This window comes from Dendrobium catenatum, unplaced genomic scaffold (genome assembly GCF_001605985.2).
Source record: "Dendrobium catenatum unplaced genomic scaffold, ASM160598v2 fragScaff_scaffold_1378, whole genome shotgun sequence".
Lineage (NCBI taxonomy): Eukaryota > Viridiplantae > Streptophyta > Magnoliopsida > Asparagales > Orchidaceae > Dendrobium > Dendrobium catenatum.
The window spans coordinates 328,775-349,850 of NW_021319840.1; the positions used below are offsets into that span (position 1 = coordinate 328,775).

At 33.7% G+C, this 21,076-nt stretch overlaps 1 protein-coding gene across 1 annotated transcript; it reads left to right on the top strand.

Moving 5' to 3' along the window:
* Nucleotides 1-6,070: 6,070 nt before the first annotated feature.
* On the top strand, nucleotides 6,071-21,076 carry LOC110116637 (proteasome subunit alpha type-6). The gene is made up of 9 exons (XM_020850302.2): nucleotides 6,071-6,232; nucleotides 6,401-6,495; nucleotides 6,592-6,673; nucleotides 11,527-11,623; nucleotides 13,304-13,362; nucleotides 13,463-13,545; nucleotides 15,963-16,058; nucleotides 16,722-16,781; nucleotides 20,786-21,076. Exons 1-9 carry the CDS (start codon nucleotides 6,157-6,159, stop codon nucleotides 20,876-20,878), a joined length of 741 nt encoding a protein of 246 aa, XP_020705961.1. The 5' UTR covers nucleotides 6,071-6,156; the 3' UTR covers nucleotides 20,879-21,076.

Consider the following 21,076-nt stretch of genomic DNA (forward strand, 5'->3'; position numbering starts at 1 on the left):
GTATTGGTGAATCAATAATATTGGTGTCCGTATTAGTTCGTATTTGGTGTATCAATGAATCCATAATATCGATGAATCAATAATATCGGTATTCGTAGTATCAATGAATCAATGCAATATCAATATCCATATCACTATCTATATTCAGTGATATGTACAATATGCAATATCAATAAAATCGTACAGTAATAGTAAACCCGTAAATCCGTCAGTAAATCCATTCAATATCAATAAAATCAATAAATCCGTCAATATCAATAAATCAGTAAATCCATACATAAATCAATAAATCGATTCAATATCAATAAATCAGTCGTCATAAGAAATCAAGCAATATCGATAAGTCCATAAGGAAATCATAAGAACAATACTTTAAACATGCAATACAATACAATAGTCTTACTCGACAAGTACAATCACTGGCTCTTAAGGCATTTTTCAATGTATCGATGTATCGTTGTATATCCATTGTATATCTGTTGGCTCAATAATAGAGTCGTCACTCTTTGACCGTCGGCCTCCCGTCGGCATAATAATCTCCTTATGATTCCCAATCGTTGTATTCATAATCAATAGAGGATAACACCAAATCCTTTTTAAAGGAAAGCCCGTCGGCCCACAATCCTATACAGGTCAAATCAATTTCAACCAACGGTTCAACCAGTCTTCACTTGTCTTTCAGAATATAATAATAATAGATTTAATCATATGCACATTCATATAGAACAACAAATATAAATAGCTCAATTAAGGAAAACCCTTAAAATATTGTATAGTCGACAGAATTCCAAACAGAGTTAAAATACATAGTTTCAGAAAATCACCAAATTACCAGAAATCGAATAAAACAGTGTTTCGAAGCTTTACTTGTACTGAAGCAATATTTTCCAACAGCCACATAATTTTCTATTCAATTCAAATCACACAGAACTCAAAATACCCGGTGAGAACTTTCCAGAAAATACTCAAATCGTGCAAAATCGTCATTTCTATAACATACCAAAAGTTACACAATAAAAGTTTCGTCAATACAAAGATATGCACGTTTTTCGATAACAGAAACACAAAATTGAGCAGAAAAATACGAAAATACGAAATCTTCGAAATCAGAAATAGGATTCAGATTCCTTACTTCGAGACAAACAATTCTTTCAACAGCAACGACGAACGAAAAGCGCACCGCAAGCTCCAAAACAAAGCCTTTCCTTCCTTTTCCTTCTCTTTCTCTCTCCAGCTTTCTCTTTCTCTCTCTTCAAATAAATCAAAATATCTCAATCCAACATATCCATTCAGATTATCCCGGACGATCCAAAATCGTCCTGGGACGATTTGCCCTCTGGATGAAATTCGTCTAGACGTGAATAGTTTTCGTCCCTGGACGGCTTGCTCTCTGGACAATTTTCGTCCCGACGAACCAAATTTCGTCCCGGGATGAACTCAGTTCGTACAGGCAGTTCGTACGTACTAACCATACAGATTTTCACAATTTTCTTCAGTTCGTCCCATACTAAGGCCAGTTCGTCCGGACTAACAGCACTCATAAAAATGAACTTTTGAGGGGTTTTACAGCTTTCTTACTGCTTCTTAAAGTAGTTTTATAGTACAAAATTTTTTTGAAAAAAAAAAGTATTAAAAAATTGTTTTAGAAAGCAGTATAAAAATTGTTTCAATCGAATCCTAAAGGAAAAACTACTTTTCTTATTTCACATAATATATCTTGCTTCATTAGTTATTTTTAATTCAACCTTCTTCTCTCAACACTCCATCATAAATAATATTTAAAATAAAACATTTTTTTTTATAAAAAAATGAGTTAATAAATCAATTTGAACAAATTTGATTGTTGCTTATTTACCGCTTTTCAAAAATTTATATGATGGGAAGATATTCTTACAACCATAGTTGTGAATGTTTGATATTATGAGAAAATAATTGTTCGATTTTTTAGAAAAGAACATATTTATAATATCCACAACAACTTTCAAAAAAGTTATTTTTCTCACAACAACTTTACAATTACTTTACAAAATGTTAGAGTCGTCCCAAAAGACCCTAAGTTAGTTTTTTCATTAACATTAAGAATTTGTTTGGAATAACTTTCTATTTTTTTTTTTTCAAACCACGTTTGCAGTTTCTCGTTTCTCACTACTTTCAAAAAATTTATGTATTAGAATGTTGCTTTTTATAACTGCTTCTAAAAAGTTACTTCCCTCATAATAGCTTTACAATCACCTTTAAAAAAATTATAAAAATCCCAAATACATTTTACATATATTTTTAGTATAAATCCATAAGCGATTGATAAATGGGTTTTAACCTATTCGTATAATTATTAATAAAGATTTAAGAGGTCGCAAACTAATCGGATTAGGATATCATAATTCATAACCAGAGGTGAGATATTGTTGGGCCCACCGAGTCGATTTCATGGATGTTGATTGCTGGGGGCCAGCCCTTTTCAATATTTTAACGTTCTTTACATATATATCATATTAAATGTATTTCAATATGATAATTGATTGTCCCTACACACGTCATTATTCATATATATAATTAGCATTTTATAAAATTAATTGTAAAAAAATTGTAGAAAAAATAATTTAGTTATCCTAATCGAAAGTCATAACAAATTATTTTACATCATATAAATTAAAAAAAAGGGTAAAGAAATAATAACTATATAAAATTATAATTATAGCCTTAAAAATAAAGCAGTTAGAAAACTATTGCAAACATGCCATACACTATCTATTAAAATGTATCTAAATATGTGATGAAACATCATTATTTGTTAATTTATTAAATATTTATATTTAAAATATAAGATGTTTAACAGATAAATTTATGATAAATAATTAAACATACTGAATATATAAGAGGGTACTATGCCGTTCATTTTGATATGTTGGTTGAGACTCGAGAGTTTTGACTATCAAATAAGAGGTTATGGATTCGAAACTTGCGTGAATGATGTATATGATTTTGTCTTAATTGACTCAAGTCCAAAAAAAAAGTGGAGGGATACTCACATGACTGACTGCTCCACTATACTAGATATGCCTCTTTCTGTTGGCCTTAATAGATCATCACATGTTATTTCTTCTCTAAAATATGATTATGATAGCACATGCGAGAATGAAAATGCACAAAATATATATAAACGTTGTTGTCAAGTATGTTTGGGATTGATGTAGCTTTTTATAAATGTGGTTGTAAAGCTACTATGGAGAAAGTTGTTGAAAACAATAGCTTCTTAATACAAAGAATTATTGAAAAATAATAAAAAATAATTGTCAAACAAAAAACTAGGTTTACAATATGAAAAATAAAGCATTAAAAAAATTGTTCCAAACGAAGCCATACTCCAATCAAGAAAATAAGTTATAAGGTCATGAGTTGTTGCAATTCACTCATAAAAAGTTATCTAGCTTGTTAAGGATTAATTAGTCTGTGCGGAAGTCGAATGTCGTCCGGAGACCAACCAGAATGTGTCACGTCACCCATTCGCTTCGTACCACGGCTCAGTACCGCTAGCGTGACGCATTCTGATTGATATTCGGATGACGTTTTGCATCATGTCTCTGTACAAAATAATTTCTTCTTGTTAAGAGGGAATATAACCAAATGACATCTAAATGGGTTTGATTGGTATACTTGGCTTAAAAGTGTTTAACAAAGCATGCTAAAAAGATTATTTTGAGTAGAAGAAAATGTTTGAAGGATGTTAAAGCCAATTTGCTTAGAGGAGTTTCTTAAGAAAGGATAGGAATTTGGAACAACTTGTAGAGCATGGTGAAGCAACTTGTCTTGCTCTCGTTAGTGAAGGGGAAACATTAGAGATCCCTTCCTTGGAAGTTATTATATTTGAAGCAAGTATATATACCTAAGGATGACATTGATTAGGGTAAAATTACTGCATGACACTTATTTTAGGAGTTGAAAGAAATAACGTAAATAAATTCTTCAATCTAAATGTGATAATTAAATAGTTATTATTAGGGGTGTAAGAGAGTCAAGTCGACAAGTGAGCGAAGAGCCCCGACTTTTCCCCTCATGTCTGCTAGGGTTTTTCCCCTTCGTGAACCCTAGCCGCCGTCTTCTCTCTCGCCGGTGAGATCGCGGTTTCCATGGCTAATAAACGTATGGATCCTGGTTTTATTGAAGGTAAGAACTCTAAATCATTCAAGGATGTGCTTTCTGGATCGGTTTCGACTGCTTTCCCTGAATGTCGTGTGTCTACCATTCGTGGCTTGCCGGCGTTCTGGTTTTCAGAGGATGAGTTTTTCCATCTTGCTAAACCTTTCGAGTATGCTTTAGTTGGTAAGTTTCCTTTGAAACGTCCGGTGTTGGATTCCATTCGGAAATTTTTTTTCAACCTTAAACTGTCCGGTGATTTTTCGGTAACCTTGTTAGATCAAACAAATGTGTTGATTAAGCTTGATAACGATTTAGATTATGGTAGAATTTTTGCTCACCGGTCCTATTTTGTTGTTGGTTGTTTCATGAAAATCATCAAATGGTCGCCTCTCCTTGATCTGTCGGAGGAGTCGTCGATCGTCCCGGTGTGGGTTTCTTTCCTGGGTTTGCGTCCTCACCTGTTTTCTTCCAAGATTTTATTTGGTTTGGGATCAATTTTTGGGCGGCCGATTCAAACTGATAATGCGACGGCGGTGGGTTCGCGTCCCTCGGTGGCTCGTTTGCTGGTTGAAATTGATATCTCAAAATCTCACTCGGATTCAGTGTGGTTAGGTCCGGAGAAGTGTGGGTATATTCAAAAGGTAATTTTTGAAGATGTTCCTAGCTTTTGTCAGCAGTGTAAAGTTATTGGTCACAAAAAATCAGAATGCTCTAAATCATTTTCTCATTTAAGAACACCTTTGAATTCGGTTATTCCTCCGGTGGATGCCGGGATCTCTAGTCTTATCAACAAGAAGAATATCATCAACAAAAAGCATACACCAAGGTACATCCTCTTGCAAATGTCCAGTGAGAACATCCATGACTATGAAATAAAAATAAATTTCAAACAAAATTAACTATTAGTTTTTTATTCTATGCTATTCTTACAAAATCATTGCTATTTTACTTAACTCATGACATGCCAACAATATTTCTATATGTATGGGGTGCATGTAAAACGTGTGTGATATGTATGATCTATTTTTCATGTATTCTAAACTACACAATTTGTTACAATAAAATTATGTATAATAACAAATAATCAGAATAATCCTTAGTCGTTAAGCACAATTCAAATTGTAAATTTATAAAATATGGATCGAGATGTATTCATTTTTCCATGCATTAAAGGGTTGTATGGTTGTCTAAAAAAAGAATAAGGTGTAAAAGGAATTCTTTGAGTTGTTTTGATGATTATATAATATGTGAGATTACTTTTAAAAAAAAAAATTGATTTGAAGTAAAATTAATGCAAGGTAAAGTGCAAAAATGTAGTGGTCTTTAGTGGCTAGAGGCGACTGTGGGTGGTAAGCAGCAGGGGTGCTCAGAGGAAGTACACTGACGACAGTGATGGTCGGCGTTGGCATTAGTCCACAATGGTGTTGGCTTACGATGGGTGCTAGCAGTGGTCTACGATGGTCACATGGCGGCAAGTGGCTACGGAGGTGGGGGCGACAATAGCAATGGCAGTGAGTTTTGAGATAGAACTATTATATTACCACATGATAATGTACGTTCTCTCCAGATCAGAGATTCACTCCACCTATTCCTATCATCTCACCAATTCACCAAGACCGTCATTTGTCCTCTGTTTGCATCTGGAACTTAGGCTTTGTATGCGATAATTTTCTTAAAACTTTATTTTTCATATTGCAACAACAATTTTTATTTGATTATTATTTTTTTCGCTTTTAAATACTTTTTGCACTATGAAGTCAACAGCTTTAAAAAGTTAGTAGCTGTCTCAAGCTAACTCTCAAACGAACTCAAAATCATAAGGATGAAAGTGATATTTTTTAAATTAATGTGATATGTAATAATGAAGCTTTAGGGGTTGAATATGTAAAAATGATACAATGTGCCCCCACCCTTTTTCTTGTAGCGCAGGCAAACTATTCTTTCCGATCAAGCCGAGCAGACTTCGAGCCCTAATAAGCATTTCGAAGAGATATTGCTGGAAGAGTAGCGAGTAGAACAATGAGCCGGGGAACTGGGGCCGGATACGATCGCCACATCACGATCTTTTCTCCAGAGGGACGCCTCTACCAAGTTGGTAAGCTTTGTTTCTCTCAATCTTCCGTAATTTATTTGAGTCATATTCAAGTTATTGTTTGCCTTGATCGATCTCAAATGATCGTTCACCACATTATTCTGTAACGCTGGAGCCTTAGATTTTTTCATTTCCGTGCAATTCACCATTGATTTCTTCCGTTGGAAACAGAGTATGCGTTCAAAGCGGTGAAGGCTGCGGGCGTCACATCCATTGGCGTTAGAGGGAAGGATTCAGTCTGCGTCGTTACGCAGAAGAAGGTTCCGGTAGGCATCTTTTTTTATCAAGCTTTTGTTGATGAGCAAATTCAGATGTAAAGTTTTTATCTTTTGATGCCTGATATATGGGGTATCATTATTCAGGATAAGTTGTTGGACCAAACCAGCATCACTCATCTCTTTCCTATTACCAAGTACCTTGGCTTGCTGGCAACTGGGATTACAGGTTTGCATCCCGCATTTTTCTAAACTGTAGATCTCTAATTTTGATGGCAATTGCACTTTTTTTTTTCATTATTTAATGATATTAATAATCATCCAACAGTATTATTGAGGATAAAGTGTCACTTAAGTGTGATATGTTTAAGTATATTTGAATTTATTATGTAGAAAAACGAGGATGTAAATGAGTATATTACTTCTAGAGTAAAATTATGTTGCTAATATGGAAGAAAGACACATGAGCATTATGTGATAACAGGATATCCCCGAGACTTCAAGGCATGCAAAATTGTAATTAGGTTAGTGATGCTAATTGAATCTTAGCGTTGGTAAATTAAAGATTGTTAATAGCTAAGTTAAGCAGGATGGATGTGATAATGTTAAGAAGAATATGTGGCAAGTCTAAGAAGGATAATTAAGGAATAATTATATAAAATTGATAAGTCTATCAAAAATTTGCTTGATTGGCATGAAACTCGAGGCAACATTTGAATGATAAACTTTCAAGATTAAATTTAGGATCATCCAAACTCCAATTTCAACAAACTTATAGTCGAATTGAACATCTCGATGAAACAAATCTATCAACGCTACAAATGGTTCGATTCGACTCTAAATAAGCTTAAATCAAGTACTTAAATGATGTTTGAAAGTTTCTACACAAATTGATTGACCAAATGACTTTCAATTATGACATGCTGATAGGTAAATCGAGCGGCTCGATAAGGCAAATCTAATGAGCCCAAGATCACTCGATTATGACATTTTTAAGGGATTTAAATGTTTAATAAATGATCTACGATCAAGGAGATCAATATGGACCGTTCGATTGTGTGCTTTGGATTTAGATCAAGTTTACCAAAATGCACATGCAAAAAATCATATAAATAGATTCTCATTCTCTACAGGAAGGGGGAAGCAGAATACCTGAGGGAACTAAAAAGTTCTCTTGCAATTTTCGGCTATCACCACTGATGACCGCCTTAATCAATGGCCACTACTGTTCTAGAATTCTATCAAGATCTCACCCTATTGTTGGGTTTACAATTGTCTACCAGTGGACATCTGAATTTTATAATCGCTATAGGGGAAATTAGAAAATTGTACTGTAAGTACTTCCATCTTCTTCAATTGCGAGGAATGGAGGATTATTGTATCTCTTATTATATAGTGGGTTGATATAACTAGGTCAGACCTTATGATTTTTCCTCTTTATGGGTTTTTCACATTAAATTTCTTTGATCTCCTATAACTTTTTGTGTGTGTTAGATTTTTGTACAACGTTTAGACATTAAATATTAATTATATCGACATAAATTTTTTAGCATGTAACCAAGATGAATAATTGAAGTGGCATATGTTGAAGTTAAGATAATTCAAAATAAACTTAGGTAATTTAGATATATAAAACAAAGAGTAGAAAATTTACCCATTATATGATAAATAAAATTACTATCAAAAGACTAGGAAGGAGAAGGGCTAGTATTAAGGTAACGTGAATTGAAATTGTTCAACATGATTCATGAAGAATAGGTTCAATGTCTCAGGTAATACTCAGCAAGAATGAATGAAAGTTGGTTAAAATGATGATGAATGTTGCTCATGATTGTTTTGTTGTTTAGCCTGAAGAATATAAGGTAAGGAGGGAGGCGAGAGGGAAGAAAAATATTTGTTATGATACAAAAAAATTCAATAGATTTCTCACTTCGTATTTGACTTTGCTTTATAATCAAATTTTCTAACTAAATAATGTAAGAAATTGCTTCATATTGCTCTGCTTTGTTCCTTGCTGAATTGTTCTTTTTTTTGCTGCAAAATAACCTTCAAATATATTTTCATATTCAAAGCTATTGTTGGAAGTTGCATTTATGTTTTATATTTCTTGAAGTGCATTGTAATCCAACCACCCACTTTAGATTGGTTGGCAGGGTGATTATTGGACCACTAATCATTTGCTAAGGTACTTGTGTCTTGATTCTTTGCGGGAACATAAATAAAATCATAAAACTCACAAAGAATCATTGTATGCTTTTGTATGATGAAGATGATTATCATATAGAGTTATATGAGCCTTGTAGTCGATTTTATAAATCACTCTCATTAATTCCAAGAATGATGCATGCTATACTAAGCACAATTTACATAAATCCTTGGGCACAACTTTTATCCACTAACCCCAATTTACATAAATCTTTGGGCATAACTTCTAATTATGTTATCTTTGATTTACATGTTTTCCTTCCCTTTATCTTTTTAAATTAATTATTTTTCCCCAATGATAGCCATGCTAGAAGCTAATTTCAATCGGAGGGGTAAATTTTATCAAAATTTTAAAATTTAGCATCTTTCAAAATATAAATGTTCAAATGAAAATCTATCACTTAAAAAACAAAACACAAAAATTCATCCACATTTTGCAATTGTTTGATGAAAGTGATGAATTCAAGCATAATTTTAACTCATAAAAATAAATATCTAGTCGAGAATATCACTGAGATTTATTATCAAATAATCTCTCACCAGTAAAGATGTGTCATGCGTCTTCTAATTGGTGGTTTGACTCAGCGCTTTATATAGTAAACAATTGCGATTGACGCTCTCTGACCGGTGGTTTGACCCAATGGCTCCACAAGATAAAGGATCACGACCAGAGCCTATATGTTCCCCAACAACTAATACTCTTGAGTAATGAATCATCAAGTTGACTTGATAAGGCCTAAAGTCCTCTATAAATTAAGGTTGACTTGAATTTGTTCCTTAGATAAACTTCCACCCAAAGTCTTTTAGGTACATTGTACGAAGCAACCTATTGTTACCAACAAAGATTCTTTGGCTTGGTTGGATTGACTATCTTTGTTGACTAAGTTGGTTATGGACCATAACAACCTGGGATGCAAAACCATGAGATCTTGATCAAGTTCATTATCATTCCCTCCACCATCTCCTTTAAACACAAGGTAATAAAATTCTAATCATAAACATCTAAATATGTTGCTCGTATACGAAGGTACTCGGTACTTATCTAAAGATTAGCCTTAATCGGAAGCGCTCTCTCATTATTGCGTGGGATAATTAACCATAGGGGTTTGCATCTATAAGAAATATGAACTCATATCTTAAAGTCCTCGCAAATGAGGGTGAAATATTTGGGCAATGTCTTATCTATGATCAATATGCCTTCTGAAAACTCTCCTAGAATCACGTGGAGAGCCGTGGGTGAGCAAAATTTTCGGAGACCACTAGACTTTCTATTGATTTTTCTTGCAAATCTCTTTAAGATGCAGTGGGTTAGGCATTCAACTTAGAAAATTACTTTTGGTGGCACTTCTTAGTGTTGCTGATGTAAATCCTTACTCTATTGGGTTGATGTGTATATACAAGCCTACATTCTGCTATTATTGCTTGTTTAATCCTCGTGATGAGCTTTGGCTTTGAGTTTGTGTTCTTGGAAAGAATCGGCTCAATCCTCGGACTTATTAAGCCATATCTTTGTAAACTCCAATTCAAGAGCATGTAAAATCTGCTCAGTCAACTCCACCCATAGGTTTGTGAATTGGGAGTAAGCTTGATTTGATCTTTGAGGATTTGTTGAGCTATTAAGGCTAGTCCCATATTTTATTTTTTGAGTCCTCTTTTTATCGTGCCCCTTCACTTGGGCTTCTTGGCTTTGGCGATATATTTTGGCTTTTCTAGCTTGCAAGTTTAGCTTTTGCTTGATGTTCGCCTTCCATGAGTTCCTTGAACTTAGTCGATCAGTTAGGTGCGTGGACATATTTTTCCTAGATTTTCTTAACTTCTAGGTCTTGAACTACTTTAATGTAGATCTCCTTGTCAGTTTTTGAAGTTTTGCTTGATAAGCATAGCTAAATTGTTTCTAGCCCCGAAGGGTTTGCAAAAAAATTGCCTCTAGTATGCATGTAATTTTTAGTAGGGGGTCACTTTTGTGGAAATATTTTTTGTTTAAGCTGTAGAGCCATGGAGAGCTTATTGATTTTTATTTCTTGGGGACCCATCTATGTCATGAGCTTTCACTGGTGAATCTTTGGGGGTTATATAGGTCAAATGTCGCATACTAGTGTTATCAGTGCAAGTTTTAATATTTGACGCTTTGACCTTGTAGTTGGCTATTAGGATTTTCCAATGGCTCATTGGGAATTAAATTGCCTAGATGCCACGTATTAGTGCTCACTATGCAACTTTAGGTGTTTCAGATCTTGACTTCAAAGTGATCTATCAAGATTTTCCAATGACGAATCCTCGAGGGCTGTACTAGCCAGGTGATAATCATGCAACTTTGGATTTTTGAGGACTCGACCTCAAAACAAGTTCTTGGGGTCTTTTGGCAGCAAATGCTTGGGGTTGACCACCACAACACTCACATCCAAGCTTCATCTCGAGTATTTGACCTCGAGTGATCTGTCGGGATCTTTTTGTTGGCAGATATCTCGTGGTTATATTTCCTAGATACCACAGCCAATAGTCTATATGTCAATACTTGCACAAACTACGATGGAATTATGATTTTAAACATTTTTGATCTCGTGATTGACCCCAGCAATCTCCCTTGAGTTTCTATTTTTAAATACCAAGACTAGTTCTTTTTCAGTCAGTTAGAGATGCTGGAACAATTCTTTATTATAATGTGTTAACTTGTGCATGTCCACGACGCTTCCTTTCTAGATTATTTTGTTTGAATTCTCTGATGCATAGGTTTTGTTATATTATTGCTGTGCTATGAGACTTTGGTTTTATTTACTGGTAATATATTGATATTCATGCATCGTATAATTCTGATGCTGACATCACCGGCTTTTCTTTATGGAAATTCCAACGGCCATTTACTTTTCTTTCTTCTAGCTGACGCAAGGTCTTTGGTTCAACAAGCAAGGAATGAAGCAGCAGAATTCCGGTTCAAATGGGGATATGAGATGCCTGTTGATGTTCTTGCCAAGTGGTAAGGCACCTGCTATTTCCACAAATTTTAGCTATGTTTCTCAGTAGTGCACGATTCATGCAAATATTTGCTGTATGGTTACATTTTGTAACTCTGCTTATTTTTACAATGATTATTTGACTACCAGCTCCAAAATAAAAGAAGAAAGGAAATTATTTTTCATTTGTATTTACACCCTGATGATTCACTTAATGCTAAAGAAAGTCTAAGGTCCTATTTGGGGGTGTCCGGCAGCACATGATGTGTTCCCGCCTGCTGTTGCACTGGTGTTTCTTTTTACGATGGCTGTCTTGGTGCAAACTACTAAAAATTGAATTCACAAAACTGTTTGCACAGGCACAATGGGAGAGCCTGCTGTGGCAGTCTTTACTGTTGTAGCTCACCAAAACAAAGCCTAAATGGTTGGGAAAGTTTTTGTGCTTCTTTTGAATCTCATCTTTGATTTATCTTTTATGGGGCTTTTTTTAAGTGTGAACAACTGTCTTTTTTATTCTCAATTTAATGTATAAAACTATTTTGTTCATTTTGGGAAGGCATAAACGCTCAGCTCAATTTCCTATTTCTTTTCATTTTGGGGGATTACATACCTAGCACTCAAAACTATCTAATTTACGTATTTCATACATAAACTTCTCTATTTACATATATACATATATCTCCTAAAATATCAAAATAAACTAAAAAATAACATCTCCCCAGTTAAAAGACTTTTTTTTAGAATGCGGCAGTCTCAAGCTCCCTTGTCATTTGCCTGTGAGCTCTAATGTTGCTTACCAGCAAGCTTGCTGCCCTACCCGCTTGTGAGTTTGCCGCTGCTTGCCTATCTGTGATTTCCGCCCACTTGTGGTCCCGTTCCCCACGCATGTGGGAGCTCTTCCCCACTCCATTGATGCCCCCTCGCTTGCGAGCTCCGGTGAGTATCCAAAGAGTTCGGTTGATGTGTTAATGGAGGGGTTTGGATTAAGTAAATAGTAAATACGTGAAATATGTAAATTAGATAGTTTTGAGTGCTCTTTATGTAAGTCCCCTGAAAATTCTTGTTGGCTATTACTGTTTTTTCTCGGTCTGCCTTTGAACCAATAAAACCATATGTGAGGGTTTATGTATATTTGAAGATCAGCGCAAAGATAATTTTTACAGCCATCGAGTCTTATTTGCTATAAGAGGTGTTCTTGTTCCTGCTTTACAATTGGTAATTGTGATCTGTGGACTGAGTCCTTTAGGTGTTTGATGTTTCTGGGACTGCAACCTTTTTAGTTATGAAATTGAACTGATTTTTGTGCGAAGTTGATTTTCTTTTTTTGCTGCAGTATTTTTGGCCATTTATACGTATGGGCTGTAGGCATCATAAGAGTTCATCCTTGTTGATGTTCTATTTTTAATTCCGTAATATTGATACTTTGGTTAGAAAATAGAGTGCATATAGTGATTATAACATGTTATAGGTTGTTATAGGCTTGTAGAGAGAATGTTATTTTGATTTTTATGACTAAGAAGGTTTAGTTATTTGCTAGAATATGGATACCTTTATTATGCATGTTAGGACTGGACCAAATCTATGATATGGTTCCAAGGTTTTAATCGTTGTGATAGTTTTTTCCATGGTGATCTTAGAAATGCTGTAAAACTTTCCAATCATCTTTTTTTATAAGTATTTTGTTCTTTCCGACTCATCTACAGGATAGCTGACAAATCACAGATATATACACAGCATGCTTACATGCGACCACTTGGAGTAGGTCAGTTTCTTTAGTTGTAGATAAAAGGTTTTGATCAAAGCAATGGGTGCTTATTTTGCTTCTAAGAGTTTCTGACCCCCGTTATATGTGATGCATAAAGCTGCAATGATATTGGGCATTGATGAAGAAAAAGGACCTCAGCTATTCAAATGTGACCCAGCTGGTCATTTTTTTGGTCACAAGGTATTTAGCCTTGTAAACTCTTTCCTAGTATCTTATTACGCAATTGAAGTCATGGTAAAGTTTTAAGGTTAATTTTAGGAGTGTTATTCTGGAATTCAACATCTATTTGCATATGGTTAGGTTTTCCTAGTTGTGATTATATTATGGTCCATCTTAGCGTTGCAGGATGTATTTTGTGCTTTTATCTATCTGTAATTCATCTTATCTGAGTGTCTCGTATCCATAGTAATGTTTGTGAATGGCTATGGTTGTACTTATTACAGATTTGTTTTTCGGCTTTCATACCAATATTTTTTCTTTCATGGATTCTGTAGTATATCTTGTGGAGAACACCTTACAAAAGGAAAATATTTATTGAATTATTGTCAACTTTGGCAAATCTTATTTAGGACTAAAAAGTTATTGCTCTTTTTTATTCATGCACTGCATATGAGGATGTTTGCTAGTATCATTAGCATACCTCATTGTCTGAATTATTTGGATCGGCTATGTTATGTGGGATGCTTTGATGATTTTCAACATGTTATAAAGTGTCTTGTTACCAAGATGATAAACTATAACTGAAAGCAAATGACTTGAGATTATAGTATTTTACACAAAGGTAAAATTTATTGATTTTTGCAGATTTAGCAGGCTTTATTCTGAATTAACAGCTGTGCATGCAAGCATAACTTGATGCTTTCCAGTATTATCTGCATCAATTGTATTTTATTTACTATCATCTCAGTAGGCAATATATTTTCTCAACTAGCGCTAGAAATGAAAGTCGACAAATTGTCAAAGTCAAATTTCCAGGTCATCTAAAGATTAAGGAGTCCTTTTTAGAACATAGAAGTTGATAATCACAGAAACTATCAAAGCCTGATAATTTCATAAATGTAGCGCTTCTCTGCGGTTAATATCGTAGGTTTAGTGCTTCTCTGTGACACTCTTCCCACTTTGCTGTCCTGTTAGTGCTTTGGTACATCGTCCATCTTGATTTCTGAATGCATTGCAGAATGTTGTAATACAGAAATCCCTACTCCGTATTACGCTTGTGGGAATTAGATTAAGTCAATATAATGTAACCTCTACAAAACAACATACATACATGGATAACTAAAATCATCAACATTCTCTTCATTTTGAAGGGAAAGAAATAAGCAAAAAGATGTGCTAAATGTTGTTTATTCCTAGCTTTTTAAATCCTACTGTGTAAATGATTTACATAGTGTCATTGTAGGAATATTGGCTCCAACTACTAGTGATGTTGAATTTCAGATCTGTAAGCGCAGATTTCTTGTAAATTTCAATTGGAGTGATCGAAGATCGCACCATTAAAATGGAGTACACATAAAAAACAAAGATCTAGACCATTTGTGTGTTGGAATTCCACAAAAAGCTTGTAGGTGCAGAACAAAGGAAGAAGAGTTGAATGCAGATCCTAGATAAAAGATGGAATTAGATAAAAAGGAACATGAGGCATGACTGTATGAACGTCCTTATTGGTACCCACATGCTGCATCAAGCAGGTTTGATGTCTCTATTGTTTGGAGGCATTCGTCATCTTTTTATTCCTGAAACTTTAGACTAGGATTCTTTTGATACGATAGAAGCATTTCCATGAAGCAGTAATAGTTAGGACAGCACACATAATAGAACTTTGTAAGCACATTTAACATGGTATCTAAGAAATCAATGTGGAGCTGACTCAAATCTCTATATTGTATGACACTACGTTTTTTGGTATGGTCCACCTTTTTACGAGGTCTAATCCCCCGCGCCAGAGAAAACAAATAAATAAATGTGGAATTAGGTGTATAATGCACGGCGTCGCACATAGACCACTTGATGACTTATTCTGACTTTAAGAACAATGTACAGAACAAATTAAAAACCATTTTATGACTGTTTGACTACTTGTTCACTCAGTCAAAGGAGTATTTGAGATTAAATTGGAACTGTTGCTTCATCAATGCCGTGGACTTCCACTTTGTTTATACACTCCTAGTTTTTTATGAACTTCATGTAACTTCCAATGCTCACTCTCTTTTAGGGCAATTCATTCATCTCTATGCGATTAGAGGAAACTTTTTAACATGAGCACTGCTTGGCATGGCATACCAAACAAAGCCTATATTGCTCTGTCCTGGATTGCCATAGTGTTTTATGCAGCTGCTTTAGTTCTTTTTTAAAAAATTGAAGCTCTTTAATAGCCCTACTTGTGTTAATTTAACAACATATGTACGAATACATTGTTTAGAAAAAGTAAGGTAATGCTGCAAACTTGCAACTTTATTTCCATGTAGAACCAGTTTCTTCGTAGTGATTAGACAAATTTCTGTCATTTCATTTTGCACTTGTCTTGGTTCTTTTGGCATCTACGCCATACTTTTGAATATGCTATTTGAAATTTTTATTTGTAAGCATATGCTCAGGCAACAAGTGCTGGATTGAAGGAGCAAGAAGCAATCAATTTTCTCGAGAAGAAAATGAAGAATGATCCTGCATTATCATATGAGGAGACTGTGCAGGTATGCCTTGGATGTTGGAAATTCGTATTACCTTTTGGCATCCTTGAAATTTTATGACCTTTTGGACTAAGGTTTTGTTTGGGACGATTTTTTATTGCTTTTTAAAGCAGTTTTTTAGTATAAAAGTTTTAATTTTTATATTAGAAAGCTGCTTTAAAAAGTAACAAAAAAGCCGTTTCAAACGAAACCCAAGTCTTTTTATTTTCTGAACGAGTCATTTTAGAAAAATAGCCATCTTATTTTTATGGATCTAACACACTTCACCTGGCTGGGAATAGGCGAGCGTAGGCTTTTGAAGATAAACAGTGTCACGACATTCACAGTACAACTATGTATTTAATTTTTTATGCATTTTTGTTTCACTCTTAGACTAAACGATGCAACTTGCATTATTTAGAATGTTAGAAGTTGAAACGCTGCATATGTTGACTTTCATTGTGTTCCTGGAGAGTAATAGTGAAGGAATTATATCGGGAAAAAAGGGGATCTGTTTGAAATAAATAACATGTAGTTATGATGGATTTAAACCCAGCCACTCAAAATGAAAATTTGATTTTAATCAACGACAACGGCTCTGATAAATTTGCATGACTAATGCCGAGAAATCCGACAGTTAAGAAATCAACTTCTTGTATTGATTGGGTACATGACATTTCCTTGCAGACTGCAATATCTGCCCTGCAATCAGTTCTACAGGAGGACTTCAAGGCCACTGAGATTGAGGTAACGGCTATCTTATTGTGTTGATTTTTGTCTTCCGGTAACATTCTTTTTACTTACCGTTTTTATCCTATCACACAAGAGTAGATAACATCTAAAGAATGGGCCATGAGAATGCTCCATTTCAAACTAGTGTTCTCTCAATATCGAGGCTATAAAAAATTATCATAGATATAGAAAAAACATCTCTTTATTTCTTTCAATTTTTAAAATTTTAGAATGAGAAGATTTCCATAAGTAAAATTTTAAATCTAAAAATTAATAGAGAAGAAATTCAAAATGAAGCCAAAGAATAGTGGCCGCTCAATTGTGCTAAAACTCTGAAAATCTTTTCAAATTATTTTTGAGAGAGTGATATTAGAATGTGAAAAAGCATTATTATAGTCTTTTGAATTATTATCATTTTTATTTTTGTTAACATATTTGGCAGTGATATCAACAGCACAACTTAAATTCTTTACATTTACATAATTTCATATTGATTCATAAAGTATTTCATATTTAAATATTTCATACTTTTGTTAGGAAAGAAAGATACAAATTAATGAAAACATTAAAAAAATGAAACATCTATTTTATGACTTTTATGATATATATGAGAAAGTTCACTCCAAAAATTATAATTACCATAGGCTTCATTTTGAAATGTAGTTCTCTTAAAATTGACATTTTTTAGTTTATTGCTGGAGAAAACTGTTTTTGATTTTATATTTATAATAAAAACGATTAAACACATCTATCTAATCAATTTAATATCTGATCTATTTTACTTATCATGTACTATACTAATCATCAATATATATGTATATTTAAAATTTATCCTTCTAAATTAAACTCCATGATTGAAGATTACTGAAAAACTAGATCTATTTTTCTTATAATAAGATTCGACTCCGTTTGAGATAAAACGAATTCAAGATAATTTTTTAGATAGAATTGAATTGGGTCATTAATAGTCTTATAGGAAAGCATCCTAAATATGAATTCAACAATTTTTTTTTTATTGCCAGCTAAAAACTTTAGTTTTTAATGATTTATATAATAGATTAGATATTAAGAAAGCTAAAAGATGTATGTATAAGTTTGTCAAATAAAGAGTTAGGAGAAATAAAATTTTTGTTCAAGTGAAGTTCATTAAGGATGAAAGTCAAAAATTATTTTTCTTAGAAGAGATCTTGATAAATTTTTCAATGAAGGTTGTGAGAACAAGATTGACTTTAGTGACCCTAGTACTTTGAATAAAAATATAAATTTTTTTATTTTTATTATTATATTCATAAAATTGAAGCTAGAAAGGTTGAAAAAACATAGTGTGAAAAAAACAGTAGTACTTAATGATATTCCAATAGAAGTATGGAAATGCTTAGTAGATTAAGGAATTTTTTAGCTTATTAAACTCTTTAATATTATTTTGAAGACCAAAACAATATGATGCGTCGATACTTCTCCTCAAAGAGGTATGCAATGTCTGACACATATCGAACATGGTACACGTTCGACACGTGTTGGACATGCCGAAAATGTGTCCGATTAAAAAATAATTTAAAATAAATTGGACCTGCATGTCCAACACGCCTGTCTTAAATATTTATGAATTTTTTAAAATATATTTTTTATACTTCAAAATTTTATTCATTAAAAAAAAAAACAAAATTTCTTATTTTCTCTTACAACCCCAAATAAATCGCCCATACTCAATATTTTGTTCCTCGAACATTTTCATTTTCATCTCTCTTTAGCAGTTTACAACTAGGGCAACAGAGCATGATGTCATCTCTCTGATGTTGTCAAAACAACCATCTTAACCTTGAATTATGATGATGTCTTGACATTGACGCTTGACAACATTAATTTCTACACCCATAATCACGCCCCCGCTATTTAAAAAAAAAAAAACCTCACCATCTTGACATCTCATCTTTGTCCAACATCATCTTAATATCGATGATCGATGTCATCGCGACATCAAGGGCTGACATTGCCTCAACATCAAAACTTGATGCCCATTGTACAACATTGATGCCCGACTCTCGGCAACATTGTCATCTCCTCTTTCGATGCCTAACATGACATCCACCACGACTCTTGACATTCTAATATTAATCATTTGAGCACAATTTTTTGTTAAATGACTTATTATTTCTCAATTATTCATAGTATTCTACTTATTCAATTTTTATGCATTATCTTTAAGATATACTAGACATTGGTGGACTTCACTGGATGTTCTGACTAGACATTTGCAAGAGGTTGTACCTCGGTGTATGCTTTTTGCTTATGATATTTTTCTTGTTGATAATACTAGAGGGAGTACAAGGTAAACTTGAATTATGGAGGTAAGACTTAGAGTCTAAAGGTTTTCATTTGAGTAGGCCTAAAACTAAATATATGGAGTATAATTTTATTAGTAATAGATATAGTGGTGGGATTGTGACTTTGGGCAATCAAGTCATTAATAAGAGTACACGTTTTAGATAATCTCGAGTCTATTGTTTAGAGTGATGGTGAAATAGATGGGGATATTATTAGTGGAATTCAATTTGGATGGTTGAAGTGGAGGAATGCATCGAGCTTGTTGTGTGATAGAAAAGTCCCCCTCAAACTTAAGAGAAAATTATGTAATTTGACGGTGAGAACTACAATGCTTTATGATGCAAAATGTTGGCCATTAAAAGAGAAGCATAATATTAAGTTAAGTGTTGCATAGATGAGGATGCTCTAGTGGATGAGTGGCTTTACTCTTAGAGATAGGATACAGAACGAGCATATGTGAAAGATAAGATTAGAGAGAGTCGCTGTAGATGGTTTGGTCACATATAACGATTACCTTCTGATGACCCGATTAGGAGAGTAGATGTATTAGATTTGACTTATGTTCAGAAAGGTAGAGGTAGACCTAAAAAATCTTGGTTAGAATATTTTAGTAAATGACCTTTCTTTATTAGATTTAAATGAGAATTTAACTCTTAAGTCTTAACATGACACAATGGAGAAAAATGATTAATGCAGCCAGCCCCACATAGTGGGATAAAGGCTTGTGTTGTTTGTTGTGTTTGTATCATTAAGATATAAAAATTATAATATTGTGTCCAACCCGTGTTCATGTCTTATATTTTTAATAATTGACGTGTGTCCTGTTCGTGTCATATCGTGTTCATATTGTCATATTCTTGTTTGTGCATCATAGCTAAAAAGATGTCACATGAGTGGAGAAAGAGTGTGTTGGTTCCTATTAAAATAAAATTAGCGCACAAGTTTGTGAATTATAGAAGAATTAAATTAATATGTCATACGATAAGATTATGGGAGAGAGTAATTGAGTATAGATTACGATGTGATACCAATGTTTCTCAAAATCAAATTGGATTCATGCTAGGTAGGTCTACTTTGGAATCTATATATTTGTTGAGAGGTGGTAGTGAGACCTGCAATGCTTTATGCTTTATTGTGTCATTAAAAGAGAAGCAGAAAATTAAGTGTTATAGAGATGAGAATTCTTAGGTGGATGAGTGGTTTTACACTTGAGACAGAATGCAAAACAATTATATTCGTGGAAAGGTTTGAGTAGTTCCTTTGGTAGATAAGATTCAAAAGAGTCACGTTAGATAGTTTTGATACATAAAATGTCAGTTTTCTGATGACCATTTTTGGAGAATAGATGTATTAAATACAACCCATCTTAAAAAAGATATAGGTAGACATTAAAAAAAAAATAGAGGTAGACATAAAATGATTTGATTAGAAAGCATTAAAAATGATATTTCTTTATTAGATTTAAATAAGAATTTGTCTCGGAATAAGACACAAGGAAGAAAAAAAAATCATGTTGCTGACCCTACGTAATGAAATAAAGAGCCTGTTGCTGCTGCTGCTGCTGCTGCTGTTATGTACTAAGTTTTTATTTATTATTCTCTGTTGCCATGCATCATACAGAATTACTTTCTTGTATTTCGGCCTTCCATTTTGAAAAAAACAAACTCAGCGACATCTTTTTGATATATTTGTAGGTGGGAGTTGTCAGAAAGGATGATCCTATCTTTAAAGTGCTATCTACAGAGGAAATTGATGAGCACCTGACTGCCATCAGTGAGCGCGACTGACCGGTTAGTGTCATCAAAATTATATATACTTTGTTTCTGAAACGATGCGTGAGATTTAGAATCTGTAATGGAAAACAACTGTACATTTCATGGCCCCCAACCCCACAGTACTCGAAGCTTTTTTTCTGCTAATTATGCTCGTCACGTTTCATATCTTTCATGGCTATGCCAGTGTGCATTTGGTTTGATTTGTTAGTA

What these genes read in the sequence shown, in the direction of transcription:
- LOC110116637 (XM_020850302.2), top strand. Translation starts at nt 6,157, where the DNA reads ATGAGCCGGGGAACTGGGGCCGGATACGATCGCCACATCACGATCTTT. An exon ending in GGGACGCCTCTACCAAGTTG is followed by an intron (nt 6,233 to 6,400) that starts GTAAGCTTTGTT and finishes CGTTGGAAACAG; the next exon opens with AGTATGCGTTCAAAGCGGTG. An exon ending in CATGCGACCACTTGGAGTAG is followed by an intron (nt 13,363 to 13,462) that starts GTCAGTTTCTTT and finishes TGATGCATAAAG; the next exon opens with CTGCAATGATATTGGGCATT.